At 46.4% G+C, this 15,018-nt stretch overlaps 1 protein-coding gene across 1 annotated transcript in view; it reads left to right on the top strand.

The window, feature by feature from the left end:
* Positions 1 to 14,802, top strand: part of SGPP2 (sphingosine-1-phosphate phosphatase 2) — a 32,956-nt gene extending 18,154 nt beyond the window's left edge. The window contains exons 3-5 of the mRNA XM_062005855.1: positions 3,407 to 3,586; positions 6,421 to 6,510; positions 12,687 to 14,802. Coding sequence (XP_061861839.1) covers positions 3,407 to 3,586; positions 6,421 to 6,510; positions 12,687 to 13,232 — 816 coding nt within the window. The 3' untranslated portion in view covers positions 13,233 to 14,802. The remainder of the gene's footprint in view (positions 1 to 3,406; positions 3,587 to 6,420; positions 6,511 to 12,686) is intronic.
* The last annotated feature ends 216 nt before the right edge of the window (positions 14,803 to 15,018 follow it).

Genomic DNA, 15,018 nt, shown 5'->3' with positions numbered 1-15,018 from the left:
TTTTGGAAAGTTTCAGCAGCCTGAGATACAGGGTAGCTAGAGCTGCTGCATCAGCTTTCAGAGTAAAGGGAATTAGCTATGCCTGGCCCTTTGTGAAGTCTCAACTAAATTCCCACGAATTTTTGTGTAGTTATCTTCTCCAGCTGTGTCCTACACAATCCATCATGGCTTTGACTTTGCTCCTTCAGTAATGGAAAAGTCTCCAGGTTCAGGCAAATTCACCATGCAGAGACAGAGGTACTTATTAATGTGCAAATTAAAATTACTGATGCTGAAGATGCCTGCAAACCATTTTCCACCAGAGCTGTAGAAAATGTGGTTGATCTATGTCACTCAGAGGGGAAGAGAGCCTCTGCTAGAAATAAACACGGGAGAGTGGCATTGAGAGCCATAGTGTAGCATTCTAGGTAGGAAAAAATGACATTAACATAAGGAAGAAGCAAACAGAACAGTAAAACGTGAAAAGATTATTTGCTTTGAGGTTTCTCTCCTTTGCAGTGTCCCCAAGACAGCAAATGATGTCTGCTCACTCAGTGTTTGAGAGCCTGTTGTTGCTGCTCCTTTCCAGCATTCAGCTTTGGGCTTGGAGATGCCTTGGGTAGAGAGGTACATGGCCATGCAGAGAATTTTGGAATGGGTTTTATTTAAATGTTAATTGAACAAGGCTTGAGCCTGGCCCATCCTTCCTACCTAAGTCTTCCTAGCCCATGTGAAGAAAGGGGAGCTGGTGGAGCCAAGCACTGCAGGCTGGAGGGGTCACCCTGCTTTAGACTTTGAAAGGTATGAACTTGCTGCTCATCAGCCCACAACAAGATGCTCCTGGGTCAGGCCTTAACTTGCCCTCCGCTGTTTGTCTCTGCAAAGCCATTGTAGATGCTGCTTGGTTCCCAGGGGGAGGCTGGAGAGCACCATGCAGTTACCCAGGCCTGGGGACCTAAGCGGTCCTCAGTATATGTTGGTCTGGCCTTGGGTTAACTTATGCCCATGCTAAATTTATTCCAGGGCCATCAAAGATTTTTGATGTTGCACAAAAAGATAGGTCAAGTCAAGTGTAGGTGAAAGTTAGCTCTGTGTTGATCTGTGCTTAGCTCTCCATCTCCCTTCTCGTTTCCAGTGCTTCAGTGGTTACACTTCATGATGGTTATTACAGGGGTTTTCTCATCAGATGGGCTAAAAAAAACCTGATAACAGGACAAATCTTTCAGACTGTTTGCTTTCTTTCCTTGCTTTTCTTTTCCTTCTTCGGAGAGCAGATCCAAAATGATAAGAGAAATAAGGTCAAGAAATAGTGAAATGTGATTTGAGAGAATATACCACTTAACCAAGGCAGAAAAATTGCCATCCTCAGATAAGTGCTGCAGTAGAGTGCAGTTCAGATATATCCTGCAATGAAATTTAATGCTGTGTGTTTCTGCAAAATACTTGTCAGAGGGTTCCCCCCTTGCCCACCCCAGATCTGGCAGGAGATGTGGCCCGCTTGCCTTGCTGTGGGCTGAGCTGCAGAGCCTGTGCAGAGAGGCAGGGGATGGCTGGCTCTTGTAATGATGCTCTTTTAATCTCTCATCTCCTTGGGGAAGCCTGGCAGTTCAGCTACCACACCCAAAACTGCTGCTTCTGCCAAATAATCCAGGATGTTGTGTGTGAAATCACGTGCACAGCACCCAGATAAGCTAAAGGCAAAGGTCTGGCCGTTTAGAGATCAGTGCTTGGTCTGAGCATACTGTGGACTCCACCTCTCATTACTGGATGTGTCTATACAATATGTGTTTTTAAAAAATGGGAGTCAGAATTGAGTCTGGAATGCCAGGAGGGAAAGATGTAGTGTGGATGCCTGGTATTTTTGCTTACCCATACCACTCCAGCACTCAGCCTGTTCTTCACCATCAGAGAAGCCCTAGCACAGCCTTCATTTTGAAGATGACTAATTTCCTTCTCTGTAATACTCTTGTGTACTAGTGCTAATAACACTTCTACAAATGGAAGTCATTATATTTATTACAGAGCACTGCTGATAAACTGACTCATCCTACCTTGCCTCTCACATGGTATCACAAATGGCAGCCTCAATGTTTTATGTTCTGTTGGAGAGAGCAATTTTGCTTTAAATCCTGGAATTTCATTCACTTCCAAAGATGTGCCAGCATCCATTTGGAAACTACTGGCATTAACCAAATAAATCCATGCAGTGGTTTCTTTAAACCACTTACTCCTTGAGCCTTTGTTTACTGTGAGCAGCCCTGGGCGAGGTATTTGCTGTCTGCCCTATGCCCTGTGTGTTGGGGCGAGGCTGGAACAGCAAGGTATGCTGCAACTGGTGCTGATAATCTGGCAGGAATGGGGTTCATATGATGAGAGGTTAGGGATGCATAGGCACCAGCAGTTACTTTTCCAGGCTCTGGTACTGGCTGTAAGCAGCATGTGCTTTGCTGTAGAGAGGGGGATGAAGGAACGTGATGTTTTGGTGTTTTCCCAGTCCTGATTTGTGAATCCTGACGTCTGTCTTTTAAAATGAAGCCATTTTTCAAATGACTGGTGGGAGACGGAGGGATGCAATGTGACAGCAGATGACTGCGTTGCTGTTCTGGCACATGGCTAACACCAGCATGGGAAGGATGTTATTTTAAGAGTCCTCCTTTGCTAGTGGAAGCGTGAGAAGCAGAACAGCGAGCCACCTCACACAGCAACTGAACTTTTGTGGCAGATGTCAGTTTGACTTTTGCGTTAAAAAGTAAAAAGGTTTGCTTTGTTTTTTGGAGCTTGCTTTGCACACCTCTGCCTGCGCTATCCAAAGGGAGGAGAGTGGCTATAGAAAGCAAAAACCTCCTCCAGGGACAGCCTGGGTGACTTTTGTTCATGTCCTTGCTCTGGGTGCTGAGAGCTGCTGGGCAGAACGTGTTGAGAAGCAGAGCAGAGGTTGACACAGCAGGTGCCCTGGGTTCTGCTGGATGGGCTGCACCTTTGCTTTGCTTCTTGCCCCTGCTTTCCATTGATACTGCTTTCAGTGACCTGAGAATGCAACATTTCCCCAAAAAATCCATGTTGAAGTGCTCAGCGCCCTTCAGTACCAGAGCCCTTCCTTAAACCTGCGGTGTCCCTGGCAGTGGGCGGAGGCAGGTTGCTGCTTGGCAGTGAGGCAGGACATCTGCTGCTTCATGTTGCTGGTCCCATGTTCTCTCTGCTGCCTCCCGGAGGATACCTGGATTTTTATTTACCCCCTATGCCTGTAAATGCTGCTTCCTTCACTGACTGGCGTAATGGAAACCCCTTTAATATCTGAAGGGATAAATTCTGCATTTGGGGTGATGGATTTTGCAGGAAAAAGCAAAGAGATGGAGGTGATTCCTCAGTGTGCTGAGTGGAGCTTGCCTCTGATGGCTGATAGCCCTGTGATCTTTCCTCTCCCCAGATAGTGATGTACATAGGCCAGGTCTCCAAGGACATCCTGAAGTGGCCTCGGCCCCTCTCTCCACCCGTTGTCAAGCTGGAAATGAGGACGAATGCAGAGTATGGGATGCCTTCCACCCACGCCATGGCAGCTACTGCCATCTCCTTCTCCTTTCTCATTGCAACCGTCAACCAGTACAAGGTAGGAGGTACAAAAAGAAGAAAAAAAAGAAAAGCATGTCATAGAATGGTAGGGGTTGGAAGGAACCTCTAGAGATCATCCAGTCCAACCTCCTTTCTAAAGCAGGTTCCCCTCGATCAGGTCACACAGGAATGTGTCCAGGCGGGTTTGGAAACCTCCAGAGGAGATTCCACGAGGAGACTCCACACCCTCCCTGGGCAGCCTGTGCCAGGGCTCCCTCACCTCAACACCAAAGAAGTTTTTCCTTGTGTTTAAGTGGAACTTTTTGTGCCCCAGGTTACGTCCATTACCCCCTGTCCTATCGCTAAGTGTTTCTGCTTCCAGCAAGCTGCAGAAAACTGGTAAATCCAAAGCTGTTGCCACTTCCAGAGGAGCTCTGTATTTGATTCCACAGACATGTATTTTTCCCAGTGATTACCTGTAGCTGGGTGATAACAGATGCAAAAAGAAGTGGAGCAGAAATCTCCTTTCTTGAGCTGCTCAGGGCTGTGGGTGAGCTGTGCTGACTGCCCTGCTGTGTTTCCATGTGGAGGGAACCATGGTGCTGTCATGGGAGATGCCCAGTGTCAGCGTCTGGTGCTCATCTCGTGCCCAGCAAAGCCAACGCTGCACATTGGGAAACGCCAGCTCCTAGGGAAATCCAAGGAGCTCTGTATTGGCTGTGTGATGCAGGAAAAGCATCCTTGGAAATCCCCTGGCTCTAACCTGTGTCAGACTAATAGCACACAATGTGATTTGAGAGCCTGTTTGTCACAGAAGTAACAGTAGTTTCGCTGTGCTGAAGTGTTGGGTTGCTTGGGGAGATCCCATAATTATTTTCCCTAAACCTTCAGCCTTTTATATGTCTAAAAGGTTTACTTCCCAGAGACTTGTTTCTTCATTATGATTGCTTTTGTTTCTTTTTATGAATCCAAATGTGTTTCCCATTCTCTAGCAATAACAACTTCTGGCTGCATCGTTCTTAATCATGTTTCTTGGTTGTCTCAAGTGCATTTCAAAGATAAACCCATGTAACTGTGAGGATTTGCAGTGTAGCCAGGGAGTCTGGCTGTGGCAGTGTCCCTGGGTGTCCTTCCTGCCGTGCCAGTGGGTGTGCAGGGACAAAAGGTGGCCACCCGTTTGATGAAAGGTGCTCTGTCCTGGGCTGTAACTTGTAACAACAGAGATCTCTGAATTAATTTAACTTCCAGACTCATCCCAGCTGTGAAGCATTTATCTTTGCTCCTGCCTACAATGCAGGGATGAGTGAGCAGGTCAGTGCTGCCTTAAAGCTGTGCTGTGAGCCTCCTGCTCCTGGGGAATTCAATAGTAACTGGTGGGAGCAGCTTGGCGGTGTGATGGGGATGGGGAGGAGGACCCATCAAATAGGGTATTTGTCAGCCCTGGAAGGGCAGATCCATCCCACGTGTCAAAGCTGCCCAAAAGATGTTACCAGCAGTGCTTTCTCCTCCTCCTCAATCAACAAGCTACCAGTGGGACACACAGCCCTTCACAGGCTGTCTTGTACTTCTTGGAAACTGCCATGAAACAATAAAGCTGCTGTAAAATAATTAAGTGATATAATTGCTTCTATTAAGAAGGAAAAATCTACCAGTACATTGTGCTGCTATATCCTCAAGCTGCCCTAGTCATCAAGTAGCAATCTGGACTAGCTCCCAGGCTGCCTGCTGAGGGGAGAATAAAGTGGGAGCAAATCCTCCAAAGGCTTAGAGAAGGCTTAGGGGAGTGAGGAAAAAGATAGTGGTTTAGGAACTGGGAGTGACATCTGCAGCCAAGCCTGAGCTCTCTGTTCCAGGGACCAGAGTATGCCGATGGAAAGGGTCACAAGTGAGTTGTTATGCTTAAAATTTCCACGGAAGCATTTTTGCAGTGACCTGTGGCCACCCTGGTCAGTCATCAGCCTGCTGGCAGGAGATGGAGGCTTTGTGTCGAGTCGGGTGAATTCGTTTGGTTTATTTATATTTGGGGTTTGGTTTATTTATTTGTTTTTCTCAGAAGAGTCTCCTTTAAGGACTGGAAGGAGCCCACCAGCCTGCTTGGTTTCAGGATCTGAATGAGTGGATTAAGGGCTGATATGTTAAGATTATTCTTTGCCATATGCAAGGGGTTTGGGGTTTTTTTCCTTTTTAAAAGTTGATTTATTTTCAACACTTCTTTCTGTGTTCATAGGCAACTCAGAAAGGGAATTTAGCAAAACCAGCTCCATAAGAAGACAATTAAACATTAAGTGTCCTAGGGAAGAGCGGTCCTGACTGCTGTGATAGCTAGGTTGTGGTTTCAGCCCAGACATTGATTTTCCCCTCCCAGCTGCCCGAGGACTATCGATCCCACTTCTGGCCAGGGTCTGCGGCTATCACCTTCCCCTCAGCTCATCTGAAGCTGCAGTTCAACCCTGGGCACAGGTTGAGCAGCACAACACACTGTGCCTTTTCACCTTAAGATCTTTAGCAGTAACTTGGATTCTGCAGGTAAATTTTGCAGGGAACACTGCAAATGCCATCTGTTTCCAAGACTTTCCCACACTAAGACTAGCCCTTTCCAAAAGTGGGCACCATGGTAATGAAACAGCTTTCCAGCAGGGTGTCTCTCCAGCAAGGTGGCACATTGGCCAGTGTGAGGCCTCTGTCTCAGGTTGACAGTGAAAGTACAGCTCAGGGGCTGCTTCCCAGTGCCAAATCCTTACATCAGTCTGCCTGTTTGGATGCTTTATTCTGCAGGGGGTTTGGACTAGATGATCTCTAAAGGTCCCTTCCAACCCTACCACTCTATGATTCTATGACATTGAAGTGGATAATGATGTAATGGGTGTATTTATTCTTTTTCCCTTTTGACAGTATCCATTCGAGCTAGGCCTAGTGGCAGCGTTCGTGTTTTCAGCGCTGGTGTGTCTCAGCAGGCTCTACACAGGGATGCACACAGTGCTGGTAAGGATGCCCTGCGCCATGCTGCCTGTGCCTCCGGCTCTGCTTATCTCCAGCCATCCCCATCTCCTGCTCTCCAAGCCATGTATGACCTGCTTTGGCCGTGCCACTGCAGGAACGTAGGAAACATGCCACTCAGTTTCAGGCTGTGCATTCAAAGACAGCTGTGGGGAAACCCTCGGGCTCTTGCCCTTGGAGTTATCCCATTAGGGAAGGTGATGTGCATGGGTTGAGCAGCCGGGTGAGGTCGGGGTGGCATCAGACTCTAACTTCTGTTTTGAAATTTTAATTGCAAGGAATGCACTTGGGCAACTGATGCTGCTCCTTAGCTAAGCCTTTTGTGTAATAGTATCACTGTTGTCAGTGAGAAATATTCCTGGCTGGTTTAGCCTGGGAGTGTCAGGGAAGGAATAGCAGGTTGGTGAGTCACGCTGGCGACCAGAGAGTGGAGGAGGGGGTAAAATGTGGCAAGTGAGCTGCCCTTGGGAAGACTGGGGCACAGCATATCTCCCTGTTACCTTACAGGAATGTGGCACTTGTAGAGAAGCTTCTCATTTTCAGCTGGAAGGAAATTGATTTGTAAAGGACTGAGCTGCACAAAACTTTATCTAAAAATAATCATAAAATACCTATGGCTTTTCATGACCTATTTGTTGGGCACAGTTGTTTAAAGATGTCAGTGCTGCTTTAAGAACAGATTTCCATGTAACTTTGATTATGCAGTAGCTGGTTCCCTCCTGACGAGAAGAATGATTGTTGATGTGTTATATACAGTGGTCAGCGGGGTGGCCCAGCTTCCCAAGTGTGCCTAAAAACTCCTGGCTACTTCCCCATTGGAGTCTGATACACATTGTTGGTTGCATATGCACAAATAAGTGCATTTTTAAACTAAGTTTATGTTTATGATAAGGAGACTTGATGAGGACAAGAAAGGGAGCCCCTATGAGATAAAGGTTATCAATGAAATAAAACTTGACTTTCCCTTCCAGGCCTAGTGGATCAAAACACTTATCTAAAATTGAAGCCAGAGATGCCCTTTCTTGGCTAGTGATCTTAAGTCATTCGGTACAAATTCTTTGTATGCTTCCCTTGCTGGTCCATCTTAAGGAAAGTCTCCTCTAAATTTAGATGTATTTTAGAGTAAAGAAGAAAAAGTCCTTTGTGCCTTTGACGTGATAAAAAAGGGCTTTAAAATAAAATATTTAAACCCCCTTCTTAGTTGAAGTGTGAGTAATGCTGCCTTTCACTGGGACTCCTCATCCTGTGCTTGCCATGGTGGGCATAGAGCTGGGGATGTGCCTGATGATCACAGCTGCCCAAATGCAGCTCCTCCCTCTGTGGCATCATCCCACCTGCAATGACAGGTTCTTTTGGGGAAGAACTGTAGCTCAGATCCATTTTCCACACTGAGGGATGGCTCCCTCCTGAGCTGCTCCAGAGGCCATGGGGCTGAGCCACAGCAGCTGCTCAGCCAAGCCACCAGCTGAAACAGCCTCATCTAAGGGATTTTTAACTGAGGTCTTAATAGACAATGAGTACTGACAGGATATAATTATGAATTAAGTGATCATAATATTTCAGTAAAGCAAATGAATGGGTAACATATACCCACCAACTTAGTGTGACCAAATTTTTCCTATTTAAGGAACCAGAGGAGGAGTGGAGAGGTGGTTGCACCATGCTTGCAACAGCCATAGCTGAAGCTCTGGTATGGAGGCTCATCTTCTGTACTCTCAGCTCAACAAATCAGTCTGTACTTCAGCACTGCTGCTTTTGAATCGGGAGCAGCCTTAAAAAGCAGAGTCATGTCAGTAGATGTTACCATTAAAGACCCTCTGGAGAGGCAGGAAGCTGATATGAGAGCTATCTAGAGCATTATAGCAGCTTCAGAATGAATACTATGCTGAGGGAAAAGGGAATGAATCCCAGTTACCTGGGCTGTCACCAGGAGAGTATTACACAGCTGGAGAATGGAGGTGGAGGAAAGGCACATGCACTGCTGAGAGACAGTTAGGTGACAACAGCCCACCTTCACCACCCTGAGAATAGCCCATGCCTGTGGGGAAGTAGGGGAAAGGCAGGCTTCTTCCCTTGAAATCTGAAAGGATGGAGTCTGAAGAGCTGGGAAGGAGGGAATCTGAAGTTATCTGCAAACAGCAAAGCAAAAACGTGCACACATTCTGAAGCAGCAAATCTGCAACTTTTCAGGGGTTATTTTCAAGGAACAAAAAGCAATTGGGGACAATAGGACTGGGTTGGGGGGGTTCTGTTGTTTGGTTTTTCCTCCTGGAGAACTAGGCTTTAGAAAATATCCCTTTACTTTCCATCTTAAAACTTTGGCCCAATTTTTGATCCCTCCCTTCCCTCACCTGTGAGGTGAACAAATTTTCCAGTCTCCCCACTGCTGGGGCACTGCTGAGTCGTCTCATGTTGGAGCGATGGTGTTCGTCACACAGTGTTCCAAAAAGATGTGAGCCAGAGCATTGCAAATCCTATTGGGAAGAGTTCTGCTCCTTCACTGTGATGTCTCTCAGGTTTTGTTAACACCACCATTAATCCTGAAGCTATCTTAAATATCTCAAACCTGATAAACAAACCACCTCTGGGTGTTCAGAAAAGAGCAGCTCTGCCTGTGTGTACCAGAATGAAAGGGAGTCACTGCTGACAGCTGTGGCTGGGGATGTCCCATGCTCTCCAGCAGCATCTGGTGAGGAGCCTCCAAAATGAGAAGCCCATATATTGGTTGATAGGAGGGGAAAAAGCAGAATAAACCACAACTTTTTTGATAAGTACAAAACATTTTGTACATGTATCCTCCATGTATGTATATTTATTTGTGAATTACGATAAAGCAAACAACGTATCGGCATCATTTGACGTGTTATGGCAGTGCAGTCCTTATGGAGTGGAACACATTAGGAGTGGAAAGCAAGTAGAGCCTCACACTATGAAGGGAAGCATGAAGGGAATTCAGGCAATATGTGACCTTATACAAGACAGGATAAGCAAAGTGCCATTTTGGCTTTGATTAGCAAGGTCAGGGCAGATGCCGGAGTGCTGCTGTTTTTGGGAGGCTGCTTGGATGTTCTGGGCACGTTTTGGGAGCATTTGTAATTCCGACCGTAGTTTAAATGGGAAGAGCATAGAAATCTCTTGCCTTCAGGAAGCTTCTGCAATCCTAAACCAAATTGTGCCCTAAGACCTTGTGAAACAAAACAACCATCCCAGTGCAAGAGCAGCAGCAGTGCCAGTACCCGTGGATGGTGCCAATGTGGCCATGCTCCCTCGGTGATGGGCAGAAGGCATTTTGAGGTGCCCCAGTCCTGCTTCCCAGACATCAATTGCAACTCTTGTTGTTTTTTCTTTACATACCTGTAGCACAGGAAAATAACTTGAGCAACTTGCAGTGTTAGAAACCTGATACTGGGCTGTTCTTCAGATAACAAAGCAAAATGCCAACTCTCTAATTAAAATCAATAGGAGCAAGGCGTCGCTTGTGTGGAACCTGGGCAGATGCTGGAGGCAGGGGGTGCTGTGTGCCAGTGGGGAGACTTTTTTTAGAGAGTTGGAGCATGGAGAAGACTCTTTAGTGCTGAGGGTGCTGGAGCATCTCAGCAGGGAAACAGGAGGTTTTAAGCTTTTCCAGTAGTGCTGCACCTTGAGCAAAATTGTTGCCTGCCCTCATTTAAAAATTCCTTTCTAATTGTGGGCTTGGTGAGAGGCTGCTCTGTTTACACAGGCAGATGCAAGAGTGTGCTTCCTGGGAATGCTAACAGCAGCTCCATCACCAGCAAAAGCTCAGGTCCCTCTCCTGGGTGCACAGGAGGAGACTCCAGAAAAGCAGTTTTTCTCATAGAAATAAGAGCCATCCCGCCTCTACCCATCTTCTCCTTAGTCTAACAGACAGGGGAAGGACATCACTAATTCTGCACTGCCAAATGGCTTCATAAAGTGTTGATCTTAAACTCAGCCACCACTTCTGGGTGTTCAGAAAATCAAAGCTCTGCCTGTGTGTACCAGAACCAAGGAGAGTCACTGCTGACAGCCCTGGCTGGGGATGTCCCACACTTTCCAGCAGTGTCTAGTAAGGAGCCTCCAAAATGAGAAGCTCATATATTGGTGAGTAGGAGGGAAAAAGCCAGAATAAACCATAGGTCTCCAAACTTTTTTGATCAGTACACAAAATTTTGCATGTGCACCTTCCCTACATGTATATTTATTTACCAGTTATATGCATGTACTACTGTACTGATATGTACATTGTAAAGCAAACACAAAAATATCAGTTAGGATTAAATAAGCACTACTTAAAAAATATCTATGTTATTTTTTTATACTTAAGTGGTGCAAAAAGTATTTTCTTCCCAAAGCCCAATGAGTTGTGTTGCACACTCACTCTGGAGACCACTGATATAAGCCACTGGTTGGGACCAGAGCTGGTTATCTGCTTGAAAACTACAGGAGTCATGTTACTGTACTGGGGCTGAACAGGGAGATAATAAACTTCAGAAAACTTTAATCAGGTCTGTAAATGGAAGCTGTCTGTGCCCTGGTCTGGAGTTGCAGAGCCAGATGGGTAAATCTGAACAAAGCTTTTGTTAGGGGGACGTTAATGTTTAGTTAAGTCGTCTTTAATTGGAATAGAAAGCACAAAAATAGCTTTTGAGTTTCATTCTATGGTCACATGTGGAGGGGCTACTGAGTTGTCAGGAGTTTTTCTTTTAATACAAGGTGGACAAAGAGTGGGGTGGAAGGGGAGGTGCACAGTGGTGGTGGGATTTCAGAGCGTCACTGCTGAGAGCAACACCCAGCTTTTTCATGTTGATGCAGTTAGTGTTGGGCCAAAACACACCTTTGTGTGTGAAGTTATCATCTAAAAATTGGTGTCAAATGATGGGTTATTGTGAAATATTGACACCTAATGATGTTTCACGGATGTTTCACGTATATGTTTCATCTGTGAACAACTTTGTGTATGTCTGTGGATATCCTCACGTTGTGGGTGAGGGAATAAATGTAAGTGGAAATTTGTATTAGTAATATGCAAAATGGCTCTAGGGGCTGCTTAAAACCGAAGGTGCTGTCAGTCTATTGCCCAGAAGTTGTAAACAGCTGAAGTTCAGCCATTCTGGATTAATGCATTTACTAGAAAGTCATTAAATATTTCTGTTGTGAAAAAGTCGCCTCACTCCTGCCTAACTACAAGTGAGGGTCTCATAAATAATTCCTTCTAGACTGTGACCAGGGGTAGCAGTCAACTGTCATGACTCAATGAAAAAGATACAGAATCGACAAGAGGGCGTTTCTGTCTGTGGTTAGTCCTTGCAGTGCATTTCATGGTCAAACTGCTGCCTCCTGAGTGATGCTGGGGGAGCAGCACAGGCAAAGCATGTGATAGTGTGTTTGGTCTGGCTGCTGGCACACAGACATCATTTGTAAGGGGTTACCTCTTGTCTCCTTTCCCAGCCTTGCAGTTCGCAGCAATCAAGTTCTCAAAACACCTGATTTGCCTCTGTTAATAAATTAGGTTTTAACCTCCGTGCTCGCCTTGGGCGCTTTACTGCAAGCTGGGTTTCAGAGGCTTGGGCAACAAGTTTCTTGTTGCTGAATTCCTGCCTCTCAGCGGGGCTGACAGGTGTCATGGCACAGGCACCCTGGGCCACAGCTCTGCGTGGCTCTTCCCTGGGGGCTGTGTTCTAGGGCTGGGTGCTCATCTCTGATAAAGACAGCATCTTCCTATTTATGCAAAGCATGCAAGGAGTAATCCTACTGATGTGATGAAATTACTTGTAGGATTATTGGAGGGGAAGGGTTTGTGTGAAGGCAGCTTACCTGTGGTATCTTCCCTGAGATGGAGCTGTGTGTGTGCCTTTTCCATTGAGGTCATAGGTGGAGAGTGCCCTTAAAACACGATAGCAGAATTACACTCGTTCAGGGGAAAAATAGGGGTGAATAGATGCATTCACATGGACAAGGGCTAAGGTTGGGCTCACAGATTGTTGTGTTTTGTTAGCACAGGCTTTGGGTTGTGACTGTGTGTGGATGGTGCCGTTGCTGTGGATTCAAGCCATTCCTCCACTGCTGTGCACCCACGAGTGCAGATTGGTCTTTTATCATCAGCTGAGAACATTTGTTTTACCTTCCAGGTCTCTCAAAGCTTTTAAACAATTTCTTTGCAGGACGTGATCGGTGGAGCGCTGATTTCGGCCGTGCTGCTCGTGCTCTTGTATCCTGCGTGGGACACGATAGATAACTTGCTGTTGACCAGTCCCTTCTGTCCGCTGTTTTCCATAGTCGTCCCTCTTGTCCTATGTTACAACTACCCCAAACTAGACTACTACAGCCCTACCAGAGGAGACACCACCACTATCTTAGGAGCAGGAGCTGGCGCAACGGTGGGATTTTGGTTAAATAACCGGTACGCTGCGCCAGCCTCCACCAGCAAATATTTTCAGCTTGGATTTCCTCAGCTGACCAGTCAAATAGTGGCGGTCATGCTAGCCAGGTTCCTCGTAGGGATCTTTGTCATCCTACTGACACGCCAGCTCATGAAGAGCGTGGTCCTTGGGCTGCTGGGCTATCGGTACAAGTTCCCCCTGGGTGACCTGGAAGCCCGGAGACGGCTGGAAGTGGAAGTGCCGTATAAGTTTATAACGTACTCCTCAGTCGGCCTCAGCGCCACGGTGCTGGTGCCAGTGCTGCACGAGCTCCTAGGCCTCATGTGAGCGCAGTGCCTGCTGTGCAGGGGAGTGGATTGGCAGCACCATTGCCGACATGGGATGTGTTGACTGAGGCTGGTAACTTGACCAAAAAAGTGTTTTGTGCCTTGTTGCACTGGTGTGCTGGGTTGGCCCTGGCTGGAGGCCAGGGGCCCACCAAAGCTGCTCTATCTCTCCCCTCCTCAACTGGACAGAGGAGAGAAAATTGAACGAAAGGTTTGTGGGTTGATGTAAGGACAGAGAGAGATCACTCACCAATTACTGACATGGGCAAAACAGACTCAATTTGGGGTAAAAATAATTTATTACCAATCAAATCAGAGTCGGATAATGAGAAATAAACCCAAATCTTAAAAGCACCTCCCCCCATCCCTCCCTTCTACCCAAGCTTAACTTCACTCCTGATTTTCTCTACCTCCTCCTTGCCCAGAAGTACAGGGAATGGGGGTTATGGTCAGTTCATCACAGGTTGTCTCTGCTGCTCCTTACTCCTCAAGAGGACTCCTCACACTCTTCCCTTGCTCAGGTGTAGGGTCTGTCCCACAGGAGATGGTCTTCATGGACTTCTCTAACATGAATCCTTCCCATGGGTTGCAGCTCTTCACGAACTGCTCCAGCGTGGGTTCCTTCCATGAGGTTACAGGCTTCTTCAGGCATCCTTGTGCTCTGGTGTGGGGACTACAGCGTGTGGCAATGATAAGATGCCATCATTTTCTGGAGCTGCACGGTGTTACAGTTGGTCTTCCATGCATCTTGTAATTCTGTGTATATGCTTGTAGAATAGCAGTTGAAGAGTGGTCACAGGGGGGTCAGCACCATAAAGCAGGCTTCTTATTTAAAAAAACCCCACATATATCAGCTGTTGGACCAAGGAGCTGTTGAGAAATACAGCAATGAACGTGGTCTGCTTGGCTAGAAAAATGACACATGCTCTGATTGTGGAGCTTCAAGCATGGCCCCTGTGCCTTTCCTGGCAGAATGTCCTGTGCAAGCCAGCTTTGGAACCATGTACACTCGCTGTCTTGGCTGCAGGAGAAAGTAACCTGAAGAATATAAAGGAGGTGCTTTGCCATCAGCTGACTGCTTGGATAAATATAATCACCTTTGAAAAACCTGGCTGGGAGTTGTGTTTGAGGAGTGGGAGGCATTCACTTGAAAGTAGTCTCCAAAAGAAATGGAGGCAGACATTTTAACCCTTTCTAGATTTGCCCAGGCTGTGGATAAACCATTTTAAGTCAGGCTGTGTGAACTTCACATGTGCACGCAAACAGCTTCCATGCGTCTTTCAGCAGGGCACCTCCTGTTAGGAGTGCTTTATGGTGTACAGCTGCCTGGCAGAGCTGGAGCCCTGTGAAAGTGTCACATCACAGTGGATGGGACAACCAAAACTGGGAAAAAACTTGACAGCAAGCTGAGTGTTGAAGCTGTGGGGTGGAATGAGTCCCAAGAAAGGCATGGTTTGACAGGGACATTCATGCAGGTTTATGTGCAGAGGTTCTGTTCTGAATCACAGCTATTTTATGCTATGAAGACTTTTTAATTTATACAGAAATGCTTGGATTTATAAAGTATGCACACAGGTATTTTTATCTTTTATAGTATTCACCTGCATGTGATTCATGCAATACATGCAAACTGTATTTGATTCAGGTTTTAAAATATACCTATTTTTCAAAATGTGGTGTTTCTCTGTTCATTTTTTGTACTCTTGTTACTTGTAAATGATTCATCTAAAGGGAATGAGTCACAGTTTAAAAAGCATCCCAAATGCAACCACCCACTTCTTTTCCCA

This window comes from Colius striatus, chromosome 12, assembly GCF_028858725.1.
Source record: "Colius striatus isolate bColStr4 chromosome 12, bColStr4.1.hap1, whole genome shotgun sequence".
Lineage (NCBI taxonomy): Eukaryota > Metazoa > Chordata > Aves > Coliiformes > Coliidae > Colius > Colius striatus.
Note: the sequence above shows the minus strand (reverse complement) of the source record. Positions and strands in the feature narration are given on the sequence as shown.